The sequence below is a fragment of the Polypterus senegalus genome, chromosome 2 (genome assembly GCF_016835505.1).
Source record: "Polypterus senegalus isolate Bchr_013 chromosome 2, ASM1683550v1, whole genome shotgun sequence".
Classification (NCBI taxonomy): domain Eukaryota; kingdom Metazoa; phylum Chordata; class Cladistia; order Polypteriformes; family Polypteridae; genus Polypterus; species Polypterus senegalus.
Genome location: NC_053155.1, coordinates 171,308,773 through 171,322,273, shown reverse-complemented (window position 1 = coordinate 171,322,273; position 13,501 = coordinate 171,308,773). Strand labels below are relative to the sequence as shown.

At 36.7% G+C, this 13,501-nt stretch overlaps 1 protein-coding gene across 1 annotated transcript in view; it reads right to left on the bottom strand.

Moving 5' to 3' along the window:
• si:ch1073-15f19.2 (basal cell adhesion molecule) overlaps nucleotides 1-3,363 on the bottom strand; it is a 74,332-nt gene extending 70,969 nt beyond the window's left edge. The window contains exon 1 of the mRNA XM_039744944.1: nucleotides 3,240-3,363. Coding sequence (XP_039600878.1) covers nucleotides 3,240-3,297 — 58 coding nt within the window. The 5' untranslated portion in view covers nucleotides 3,298-3,363. The remainder of the gene's footprint in view (nucleotides 1-3,239) is intronic.
• Between the last annotated feature and the right edge of the window lie 10,138 nt (nucleotides 3,364-13,501).

The window sequence follows — 13,501 nt, the reverse complement described above, 5'->3', positions numbered from 1 at the left end:
TGATTATTTTTCTGTTAATAGACAGAAACAATAACTGAATAAATGTAGTAGATGCACATGGTCATATATATTGGGAGGCCTGTGATAATCATATCTTTGTTTTTAAACACCAAGTCAAAATCCTCCAAAACCAGTGTCCTCCCATTTATTGCTCTGAACCACCTGAAATTCAAGTTCTAAGCTGCAAAATTCTTGTAAATTAAAAGAATGTAAATTTTAAGCATTCTAACGTATTTTTCATATATTAAAACTAGTAAACTAAAACAGTGTAATATCATGTTAAACACCCCTCTAACACCACCTCTCCATAATACATGAAATAGGAGTAAAAAAACAAAAAAAATAACCTTGAATTTTACCTAATGAAAATTCAGTACTTAACACTTTTTGACAAAAGAATGTGGTACTTCAACTTTTTTCAATTCTGAAGGATGTTATGTCAAGAAAAATGGTTGAGTCTGTGTAGATGCTCATTTAGTTTCATTATATTGCTCTCCAAAAGGGTTGGAGATGGCATTAAGAATTAATTTGAATTTGATATGAAATGGTGTTGTATCACTTACTGTGTTCTCAATTTTTCAGTACCATACTTAGTGTTATGTTATGCAACTAATAAAAGGATGGAAAAAATATAATGAATTGAAACAGGTAGTTCAGAACTCTCATTATGTTCAATATTTATTATGTAATAGAAGAATTAACTATAATGTTACCTAAATCTCATAATCTTGTTTTTAAAGGGTTAGTAAAATTGTTTATAGATTTTTCATTTACTAAAGCTAAAATTAAAAAAAATATATATCAATTGTTATGCTATTAGAAATAAATTGAATTGTTTAGAAAAAAAAATATTCAGACAAATTAAACTTCCATTCTCACAGTACTATTAACTAATAAAAGAATGGTATGTTAGTAAAAATGTTAACTTAGAGAGGAAAAAACAAATGGCAAAAAAGAGAAAATTAGAATTGTAGGATGCTTAAAAATTGTGATTGTTAAGTTTGATTTTTACTTTTCAGATTTTATGTTATGAAAATGACTACAAAATTACATTTTTATGTATACAGGGTGGTCCAGATCCAGATCGTCTGGATGTCTGATTTGTGCAAGGACGATTCCAGTTCGGTTCGAAGATGATTCTTCATGCCATCAGTTCACACACTTCTCGATGGTCCGGGATTTTTCGGGTGATTTACTATGTAATAAACTTAATAAGTTATAGCGTAAATAAAATTGCATAATTAGATCTGGACCACTCTATATAAAACATTGCTACATGAATTCTGTTTGTAACTAAAAAATGAAATGCATGGTAACCTAACCTGGATCATGTCACTTTTGTGCGTTCTTTGGCTTTCAGTCAAGTGTAAAACTGATTTTAAAATTCTTTTTAGAATTTATACTAAAGTGTAATTATTTTGAGCCTCTTTATCTTGCTAAAAGTAAAGCATTAATGTGATACCACAAGTTGCAGGCTATTTTATCATTTTGAGCATAAACATGACTTTTATAGATAGTGTAGCTGTTAGTTACAAGGGTCTCAAATCTTAAAATCATCAGACAGAAACTTTGAGATTTGGTGTCTTGGATTATGGTAGTTTACTCCTGTTAGAACTTCAGGGTGAGAATGCATGATGTATTATTAATTGGTGGTAAATTTTTGCATCGTTAGTTTATGTTTTAATGTGAACAGTAGATTACCAATCAAACAATGCAGAGTTTATCATTATAGTTACATCTTTATTATACTGTATATTTAGGCCACTTATTAGATGAACCAGATAATTTGCAGGAAATGAGGCAGGGACCCTATAGAAAGGTGGCATATGCTTTTGTATATGTATGTAAATAAAAATCTAGGGCAGTAAGGAGACCTGGGTTCGCTACCCAGGTCCTCCCTGCGTGGAGTTTGCATGTTCTCCCCGTGTCTGCGTGGGTTTCCTCCACTGATGGTTATACCATTGATTGTCACTCTAGCCTGGATTAAAGCCTGTCAAAGTTCAAATATATAAGAACAACTTCGGTTTATTGAAAAAACCCATACACAAGCAGACATTTGGCTCATTCCTCACATCTGTTTCTCAAGAGTCATTACTTTCTGCATACCCTTTAAACAAATGTGGCATCCTCCCTAGTCACTGCTTACCCATACTCATACTTGGAGGGGCTTGACAGTCATCAATCTTGAGGTGCAGACCTTATCTGGCCTCTCTTTTCACATATCAGCCTTATACTCAACCTGCTCCTGACAACCTTTTGCACTAGAGAGAGATGAGATATAATCTTGTAGCTGTTGAGACAGTTCTTCAAACTGTTCTCCAAAAGTTAATAACTTCTTGTCTTAGCATTATATTATGTGCTATGTAGTTGTAACTTGTGTGCTATATTTTCTTCTATTTAGTTTTGCCTTTGGTGGTTCCTTTACAGCATTAAATCACATAATGATGTGGATTCCTATAAAAATAAATCACTAATGTATAACTTGCATATTATAAACAGATCTTGGTGTTCAATTTTTTGCAGCTGTATTATGGCATAATGATTTGTAAGCTGCTTGTAATAAAATTGCAGACTAAATAAATGACATTAATTCATCATTTTCTGCCTCTGCTTTCTCTGGTAGAGTATTATAATAAGAACAGATTCTGCCAACATAGTCACAATGCAGGATCAAACCAAGAACCAATATCAGTGGCCCACAATCACACACTCAGCTTGGCATGATTTATTGTTGTCAATTATGTTAAGAAGCACATCTTTGCAATGTGGATGGGAGCAGAAATAAATCCATCTGAAAATTGAGAAAGCATGCAAACTCTACAAAAATAATCATCTAGCAAGAACTGTGAGTCAGTGCTGCCGAAGTAGATCAATCAAAGGTGAAACTGGATTGGGACTTGACACTTGGTGACTGTGTTCTTATTTGTCATGGAAAACACTTAGCTACAACAAAAAAACTATGCTAATAAAATGAAACTACTTAAATCAAGAGCTTTGTTTTATTTTTTTCACTGTAAAAAAACATAATTGTAACTCATTCCTAGTGATATTTATATGTGTAAAAATTAAACATTTGCAAAAGAAATCTGTTTTGCAACACAATAAGTCATTTTGCAAAATTGTTATCATTGATGTCAGTAAAAGACTCTCAAAGTGCTCCCATAATTATTAATCCAAATCTATAGCAGCAGATATTAAATATAAAAAGAGACAATTTCACTATTGCAGAATAAACTTACCTTCACTAAAATGCAAGAACCAAGCAATGAAATAGATAATTCTCTTCTCAAATGCCATCTTCAGTTAAAACAGTAGTAGCATTCTGGCCACCATGAAATGTCAGTTATCTGTCTGCACAGGAAATGTTTTAGTCATCTTTGTTTTAAGATAAAGCCACAAGTGCATCAGGATCTAGAAAGCCTTTCATTTTTTTTTTTTTTTTTGAAATTGTGGTTATGATTGTATCTGCTTTACAAGACACTCAGAAGCCTCCATGTACTTTTAATCATAATAAGTATTCACTTCATACCCTCAAAAACACAAATTGAAGGTTAAATTACAAAAATTCATAAATGCAGCTGGGCACATATGGTCGATGGAAAAAGGTAACCTCATTTATGTTCATCTGGCTTTGATCAGTGGAAAAAGTGAACGGTAAAGATGCACAGCATTTTACTATCAGTGGTGACACACAATTTTCCAAGTGTCAAAAGGCAAACATAATGTCATGCTACATATTTTTGTCATGCATATAACTCAGTCTGCTGTTAACTGAAAATTTCAATTTCATTGAAGGTAGAATGTACTGCTGGTTGTGTTGCTGCCTTCTTTGTTTTAGTACAGAATCTGTCTGATTTCCTTCCCATCTGTTTGGTTTAGTAGATGTTTATTTAATATTGAGCACTCTTAATAAAACACCATGTGCATGAAGTTAACTGTGAATGTTAGCTTGTTTGTTTAGCTTGCTGGAAACTAATAACATTTACATTAATTTAATAATTCCAAATAAAGAAATCACTAAGATACTCAATATTAAAGTATTCATATTTAATTTGTTTAAAACATTATAAGCTCTTGTCTATGACTAACAATAAAATAAATATAAAGTAATCTTTTCTCCAGTTATTTGGTTAAAGTTGTTTACTGATTACTGGATATGTTTTTGACCCCATTCTTAACTGTGGAGCTGAAGGAAGTAGGTTAAAAAGTTACAGCCTGCAAAACTGTGCTACCTTGTTTTGACATTTGCTTATGTTGCCATTACACATTTGTTCCTGACTAAATTATGGCAAAAGACTTATCAATCAAAAGTACTTTAATGTGACTGTCAATCACATGGATTAGATGATTAGAAGCTAGAATGACTGGTTAAGATTGGGAAGCTTGATTTACGTTTTCGATGCCCCCTCAGCTATAAACTAGTTATAGCGTATTAGGGCTACTGTGGCAGAGCAGCAATAATAATGTAATTGTGCTCTCCTTGTCACCAAACTAATCAGTACAGTACTGTCTGCACTGCACTGAGTGCAACTCTTCCTTATACACATTGTATAAAAAATACTGGTGACCATCAAACAGTAAACATTTGATTAATGAATAGTAATGAAGTGACGTACTTCCGGGGTGAAGAAAAGAACTGGTACCTGACCCGGAAGTGATAAAGAATCACATGGACTGGGGATTTGGAACACTTCCGGGTCAGGGAGTATAAAAGGACTGTAGGAGCTGGGTGGAAGGGTGGCAACGCGTCTGGGAGTGGTGGATTGTATTGTATTAGTGATTATTGGTTTATTCTATGAGTATTGTGGAGGAGAGGGTGCTTTGTGCACTGTGGCATATAAATAAGTCAACTATTGGACTTTTATCTGGTGTCTGGAGTCTTGGACAGGGGTTCAAGGAAGCGATAGTGCCCCCTATCTGTCACAGATAGGATCTCTATATACTTTATGCAGCCATTGACAGATAATATATACCAAACTATATTTTAAAATACCATGCTTAACTTTCTATGTAATGAGTACTGAAAAATATAATATGCAAAATACTGAAATGCTTTCAAAGACTCCTACATAATTCCTAATTTCTTTTATTACATTATAGAGTGGCCACTATGTTGGTCATTAAAACTTTTTTTTTTTACTGTAGTCAGAATGCAATATATGCACTTGAAACAAATTTCTATATTCTAGCTTATATATACCGTATTTCCTAAATAATCTAAATTCCAACTGAATTTAGCATTGCATCAACATGTATCAGTAAAAGGTTATTCCCACACCGAAAACAAACAAACAAAAAAATGTAAGTGCCATTTTGGCAGCTTATCCTTTATTCGGTACTGTACATCACTCAATTTCATATTGGGAATCAGTACCAGACAGAAGTGTATTGAACCTGCATCTGTCTGTCTTTGTAAACAGTGAGAGATATTGGGGATGGCAAGGGAAGCAACTGAACAAAAAAGTATGTCTCTATTAAAGATATAGCACTCTTGATTATGAATCTAAACTCTTCATTAACAATTATATTAAAAGTGTTGGATACATTTAAAAGTTTGATATATTCTGCAGTTTCTTGAATCAAAATGAACTAGAATGAGAGTATCCTTTTCCCAGCTAACTCTCTTCCATGACATACAAATTAGATTTCTGCAACATTATGGAAAGCATTAATCTAGATGTCAGTAAGTTGTCATCTTTGCTTATATAAGAGAATTAAAATTAAAATGAATGTTATTTAAATGAATTTTATTCAATAGAATTTTGTTTCTTTTTCTGAACACTCCTACATACTGTATATCAGCAAATATTTATCAGATGTAAGTTTGCTCATTTGGAATATGAACAGAAAGAACAGAATGATGTTACCTGACTTCCAGTTTTACTACTGCGTTTTGAATGTTATGTACTGGAAGACTGTTGAATTATGTAGAAGGCAATAGAAATATGCACTGACCTGATTAGCTTGAGAAAAGAACTCTTGTCCAAATTTCTGTCTGCATGCTTTGCACTTCAGTCATCAGTACCTATCTAAAATTTACTTCCAATCCAGTTGTGCAACACTTGCTTAAGATATGGAACCAGTGCAGGAAATATTTACAGTAAAGGCACAGATGCTATTCCCTGCTACAATAGTGCATGGTTACCATATACTTTAAATATGCACTTCAGAAACAGAGTTCGAGTAGTGCTCTAATTTAGAAACTTTCACAAAAGAAACCTTTCCCAATCTTCCTTCACTACCTACTGTATGCTTGACACCATGTTAACAAGTAATGACAAAGATACAAGTAGCATTTCTGGACTTTATCAGCTAATGTCATGGTGTGCATCCTTAGATGATCTTAGGCAATAATGGAAATGGGAATCTCTATTCTAATATTTTCTTTGTACACAACAGTAACAAATAACAAATATATGAATGACTTTCAAGATTTATATTTTACCATCAACCATATTAATAAGGCAGATTGCTGTCTTTGAGGTTAGGAATCTGTGCCAGCAATCAGGTGGTTGCCAATTCGAATCCTGCAAATGCCAGAAATGACCTTACTCTGTTGGACCCTTGAGCAAGACCCTTAAGCTGCAATTGCTTTGTCCTGGGTATGATGTTAATCTGCATCCAGCTCTGCAAGCAGATCCTCCAACTTGCAGGAAAAACTTAGGGGTTGGTGACAGGATTTACACTCCAGTCACCGGAAAAAAACTTCAAACTGTTCCAGTGTGGTGAGGATGTATCACCTTCTACACTTGGGTCCCAATCCAGGTGGATTGTTGTGTGGTGGGTGCAGCAGCACGCTATCAGTGCATGCTCCCAGCCACTCTATATTAATACCAAACAACATTCTCATGCAGATGATGATGATATCATATTCTCCATTTTCTCACAACCCCATAGAAAATTGATAAACTTTACCAAATAAAGTGGTGGACTATATTATTTTAATCCTTTATTTTCTAATACTGAATGTATCCCAACAGTAAACTGATAGCAGGCAGTCTCATAAATGTACTCATTCATACTCCATGTACTCATTATCTTACATGACCCCCTTCCCAGTTTGAATTTACATGACCACCTGCCCACTTGGACTTAGAACATTTTGTAGCCTTCCAGTTTTTTCACATGACTCCCTGCCCGCTTTTTCAACATGACCCAGCAGTTGAACTAGTAATATGTAGCAACATATCAACTGGGAACAGATTTCAATGAAGGCTACCATAGCATCCTTCAGACTTAGCAGAGAAGGGTGAGGCAAAGGTCTGCTGCCAGGACCCTAGATGATTCCCTCAGAGGAACCAGTGGAATGAGCCCCCACCAATTTTTGTGGTTTAACCAATCAGTGAAGCCTTATACTGTGTGAGCAAGGTGACTTGAATGCAAATCAAGTATGAGAGCCAACTGTATAAATAAGGGATGCACCTTTTCAGCGGTGAGTATGCCTTCCGCTAATCCAGTAGCTGTGGTGATCTCCCTTTTTGCAAACAGAACTAAAAAGAGATGACGAGCTCCCTCATGCCTGGTTGTTTGAGGTGAATATTACTTCTTCTTCATCTTCTTATTCTTATTATTTCGTATCCTTACTTATGATTTTTCTTTTAGGTGATGATGGCTGGTAATTTAACCAATGACCAACAAACATGGATATTTAAACAATACTGAAAGACAGAGAATGCCTAAATGGTTTGACAGAAATGGGCTGAACAATTTGATACACCTCAACCAAGTAGACAAACAATTTACATAAATGCGACAAAACTGGGTCCATCTGTAATGCTCCAAAAAAAGGTCGACCGCTGAGTGCTAACAACCAGGAAAATTACTTGCTAGTTATTCTGGCACTTACAGAATGCCCCAGAAAAAAAAAAAAAATCTTCCTTTGAGTTGGGCATTTCCCATAGATCTTTGAGTCGTCAAATGCAATGAAAATGTATCAGTCAAGGTTGATTCATGGCTTATTAGAGGATGATCCGGGTTACCGTTTACAATTCTATAAAGTGGTTATGAATGAAGAAAGACAAAGCAATGGCATCACTGATAAAACTACATGGTCTAGTGAAGCTCAATTTAACCCTTCATGTGCTGTAAATTGCCACAACTGTGTCTACTATTGCACAGAAAATCCAGATGTAACGATGGAAGTACAGTTGAATCAGCCGGGGGTTACAGTTTCAGTGGGTCTTTCATGTGAAGGGGTACTTGGACCTGTTTTTTTCTATACAATTCTTACACATGACCTGTATCTGAACTTGCTGAGGGACACTGTTTTACCACAATTACAGAGCATGATAATAAAGACTCCTTCTTTCAACAAAACAGAGTTCCTCTACACCAGGGGTCCTCAATCCCAGTCCTGGAGAGCCGCAGTGGCTGCAGGTTTTTGTTCTGACCTGGTTGCTTAATTAGAAAGCAATTCTTGCCAATAAAGCACTAACAAGCTATGAAATTAAATTAACTCTGCTATGTCAGGTCATTCTCATATCCTAGATTTTCTTTCCCTTTCTATCATGCAAATGATTTGAAGGCTAAAATGGACGAGTAATTCTCAGTCCTTCACTTTTTTCTCTTCATTTTTCTTCCAAGTATTTAATTAAACCCAATAGTGCAGATAAATACACACAGGTGTAAATGTAAATAAGCTAAATGGAGAAATGCTGCTCTCTCTTGTCATTTGCATATTATTGATAATAAGGAGCAATTAAAATAGCTGTTTAAGACAAAATTAAGCAATAAGGGCTCAAAATCACTAAAGTGAAGCAGAAGTGTTACTTTAGCAATAAGTGCTTTTTATTAAGCAACTGGGTTGGAGCAAAAACCTGCAGCCACTGCGGCTCTCCAGGACCGTGATTGAGGACCCCTGCTCTACACTATGCTGTAAAAGTGCATGAGTTTCTTGTTAAACAATTCCCCAAAAGGTGGGTAGGTCAAGAAATTGATGACAATAAAGAACTCTGTGCCAAAGTGTGCTTGAGTGTAGCAAGTAGACTACATGAATGTGTAAATAATGAAGGCCAACAATTTGAGCACTTACAAGATTGCACCTAAGGGCACTGTGCCATTGTGACATTCTTTTGAGTTAACAAAGTTAATAAATCTATTGTGTTAATAATCCTATTGGAATAATCATAACCTGCATGTCTTTTGTCTTTTACGAACAACTGTAAACCTACTTTTGCCCACCCCTGTATATATTAATATTGAGATATGTAGTAACCCGCTGGGACAAGAGACGACGCTATTACTAAAACTGTCTTATCTTTCACTCTCCATAGTGCTGAAAACCACCCATATAGGGCAACTGATTCTGTCCCTTCCAGTTTACTCTTCACAACTTGCCAGAGGTTTTTGGAAGGCAAGAGCTAACTGCTGACAGGAGCTCTGCTACAGAGTGACTTAACTTGTGGCTAACCAGCCAATTGCTGTACTTTGATTACCAGCCCTGTTTTGTGGAACACGTTCACCAAAGAGCATTATTTTTTGGACAATAAACCCGACAATCCATTTGGTTCCCCAAATTTTCCCTATTGTGGAGCTGTCATTCCTGCACCCCAATGGTATGACACACTGACAAGCATCCCAAAACACGATCACTGTGTCTGTGGAAGACTGCTTATCCATTGCTGGGGAAACCGCAGGGTCACAGCACTGCAGTGGCTTGCCGCGAAACAAATTCGAGCAGATTGTGGTGGCGCTATAAGTACCTGTTGTCGATGGGTGATGCAAAGAACTTTACAAAGGCAGATAGATGTTTCTAAACTCTTTTGGGGCTTCCCCCAACGGGATGACATACTGAAGAGTCCTAAAATGCGATCGCTGTGTCTGTGGAAGACTGCTTATCCATTGCTGGGACAACCGCAGGGTCACAACGCTGCAGTGGCGTGCAGCAGAAGCAAATTCGAGCAGATTGCAGTTGCGCTATAAGCACCTGTTGTCGATGGGTGATGCAAGGAACATTATAAAGGCAGGGAACAATATTACTTGACCACTAACCTGGCCACGACCTTGCCTGACTGCTGAGTCTGTGTATACGAGAATAGTAGCTCCTGCTGTAATGAATAACCCTGCTGTTCCTGTTACAAGTTGAATAAAGCTGGTTATACTAAAGTAATGAGACTCAACCTCATGTTTCGGGGTGCAAGACAGTGATTCACATGTCACAATATATATATGCACATAACATAACATGATTGTCAATGTAATTGTTTTGTCACTGTTATGAGTGTTTCTGTCATATATATATATATATATATATATATATATATATTGTGAACCTCGCCCCGGACACAGACAGGCAGACACGTTAATGTCACCCACAAACACAGGTTTATTTTCCATTCTTCTGTACAATTCTGCTCACCAACCCCCAATACCCCTCAGTCCAGGCCAATCCAATGCCTTCTCTTTCTTTTTCTTTCTCTTCTTCTTCTTTTTCCTCTCTTTCTTTCACTCTTTCTCTCTTCTTCCGACCACCTCCTGCCACCTCCAGACGTTGCCACTCTTCCACCCGACTCTTGTCATCGACTGGAGGGAGGCGGCCCCCTTAAATAGGAACCCGGATGGGCTCCAGCTGCTTCCCGGCATTCCTCCCTTAGACACGCCCCAGTGTGGCGGAAGTGCCGGCTGCGCACGGAAGCCATCCGGTATCCCTGTCGCCTCCCCCAGCACTTCCTGGTGTGGCGGAATATACATATACATATCCATACATATATACATATAAACATATACACATATATATATACACACACATATATACATACATATATATATATATATATATATATATATATATATATATATATATATATATATATATATATATATACAGTCTTTGGGGTCTTTGGGGTGCGAGCAACTGTTGCTGGGGGTGCCAGAATCCATGAAGGAAGAAAAATGAAAAACATTATTTGTACAAAATCTTAATTTATTTATCCATTCCTAAATAATTAAATGGGCAGGCTATTTCGTATCAGTGCAATATGCTGTTTGTTAAAACGGATGACTCCCGCTCTTACGTGCAAGTCTGCGTGGATATTATGAACTATCGTTTCTGTTCAAGTTCTATTTAAATTTTAAATAGAAGGAATTTTTATTTAGTCGACAGAATATTATTCCGGAATACATCAACTCAAACCTTAAATAACTTATATTTTGCTCTCCATAAAAATATATCCTGTCTAAATTATACAAGTTAGAAATAAAGTAAACGTTAAAAGAACAAAGATTCAAATTTCTTTACTCTTATGTAATTTTACATAAAAAATAAACTTAAATTTGAAATATCCCAAAAGATTTTGCTCTCTATAAAAATATATCCTGTCAAAATTATACAAATTCAAATATGAACATGCTGCATAACAAAACCTGGAAATATAAATAAAATTTGTTCGTTTCAGCAATAACAAATCAAATCATTCAGTTGTCTTTGGTCATATGTCATGTTATTAGAGCTGGACGCCTGGTATCTTTTTTTGGAACAAGTTCATTTATGTTTGGTGTGAAGTTCTGTGTTGTGGAGATTGTCAGGATGGACTGTAGGTGCTCATCAGTGAGGCGACTCCTATGTGCTGTTTTGTTAGTCGTCATCACTGAAAAGAGCTTCTCACACAGATATGTGCTACCAAACATGCACAAGGTTCGAGCCGCATGTAGACGAAGCTGGAGCATTTCTGCGGGAATGGAGTGAATAAACTGTGCGGGCCGTGCAGTATCGTACTTTGCCTTCAGTGTGCCATTACACTGCAGCTGAATGACCTCCATCTGAATCTGCACAGGTGCAGTTTCCACAACGACGGCAAATGGGTTGCGAAACAACTCAAAATTATTTTTTTGTTCTTCAAAGTCACCAAAGCGCCGTGTGAACTCAGTGCGCAGTGCGCTGAGTTTATCAGCAAAGTGCGTATTTGGGAACACCGTTGTGCCGACTTGGTTCACCATTACTTGGCAACAGGGAAAGTGGGGCAAGTTGCACTGGTGCATTTGTGTCTCCCATAAAAGCAGCTTCACTTAAAATTACTTTGTGATTTTACACGGGTATTTGAGAATGAAATTGTGCTGTACGCATTTGAATCAATACGGGACGGGTTTTGTTCCGTATTTTTTTTATCATTTATTTTAATGCAGCGTCTCATGCAAATCATCCCACACGCATTTTATGAAGATGCCTCCTTTCCTACTTTTGATTGGGTAATACTTGATGTCATCTTTAGTTTGATTAGTCTTTTTAATTGTCCAGTGAGGAGGGCGGGTCTTTTAAGTAGAGTCTGCAAAGTGTGTGTCCCTTATTTTTTTGTATTAAAAGTGGTAACCCTAGCTGGATTCTTCTTTAACTCTTCTGCTTTCTATATCTTCTGCATTGCATTCAGGTCTTTTATCGTTATGTTTTGTCTCATAGTGCCGTCTTAGATTAAATTCTGTAATTACAGCCACATTAGCTCCACAAATGAGACGCACGTGTTTACCGGCAATGTCAGTAAACATATACTCAGCCTCCCATCGGTTTTTAACGGCTCTATTTTCAGAATCAACTTTTCTTTTCGGCATCGTGTGGGCTAGCTTAGCAATAACTTGCAGCATCATAAGCTAGACTTGATTAACGCGGTAACTGTTCGGCAAGGCAGCTGAACCGCTGCATTATGGGATCTGTAGTTTATTGTGTTACCAGCGCTTCATATCCCCGGGCCATTAATAACAATAATATACAACTCTCGTTTATATCCTGCGTCCTCTCATTAAACTTGTATCCCGCATTACCCGTGGGCATGCACGCAAGCGGCAGCCTGTCTATGAACTTAATTTAAATTTTATGTTTACACCATGCTTTGTTTCCGAAGTAGCAGCAATCATGAATATGGTTGTATATATGTCATTCGCTCGCTTCCTATTGTTTCGCTGCCTTCTCAATTATATAATGCATGTTTTCTTCAGCGCGTTTTGGAGCTCTTCCTGGTTTTCTACATACTGCGTTAAAAGTCAGTTCACGTGATTACGTGGGAGGCGTGATGATGTCACTCGAAACTCCGCCCCCACGGCTTTCGCGCTCAACTCCATTACAGTAAATGGAGAAAAATTGCTTCCAGTTATGATCATTACGCGTAGAATTTCGAAATGAAACCTGCCAAACTTTTGTAAGGAAGCTGTAAGGAATGAGCCTGCCAAATTTCAGCCTTCTACCTACACGGGAAGTTGGAGAATTAGTGATGAGTGAGTGAGTGAGTCAGTGAGGGCTTTGCCTTTTATTAGTATAGATTAAAACTACTAAAAATCAATTAAAATTATCTATGAATGTTAGAGAAATATGATTTTTTAATGACATTATTGAGATAGGCTATTAAGTTTGTTTAAATACAGTGTGGTAAGTGCGAGAGTGTGCAATACAGATTTCTGTTTACGCTGATATATACTGTATATATATATATATATATATTGTCACGTATGGGTGTCGGTGGACTACTCTAAGGGCGGGGGAAAGGTACACAATAGCCTACCGAGATCAGAGGGGGGG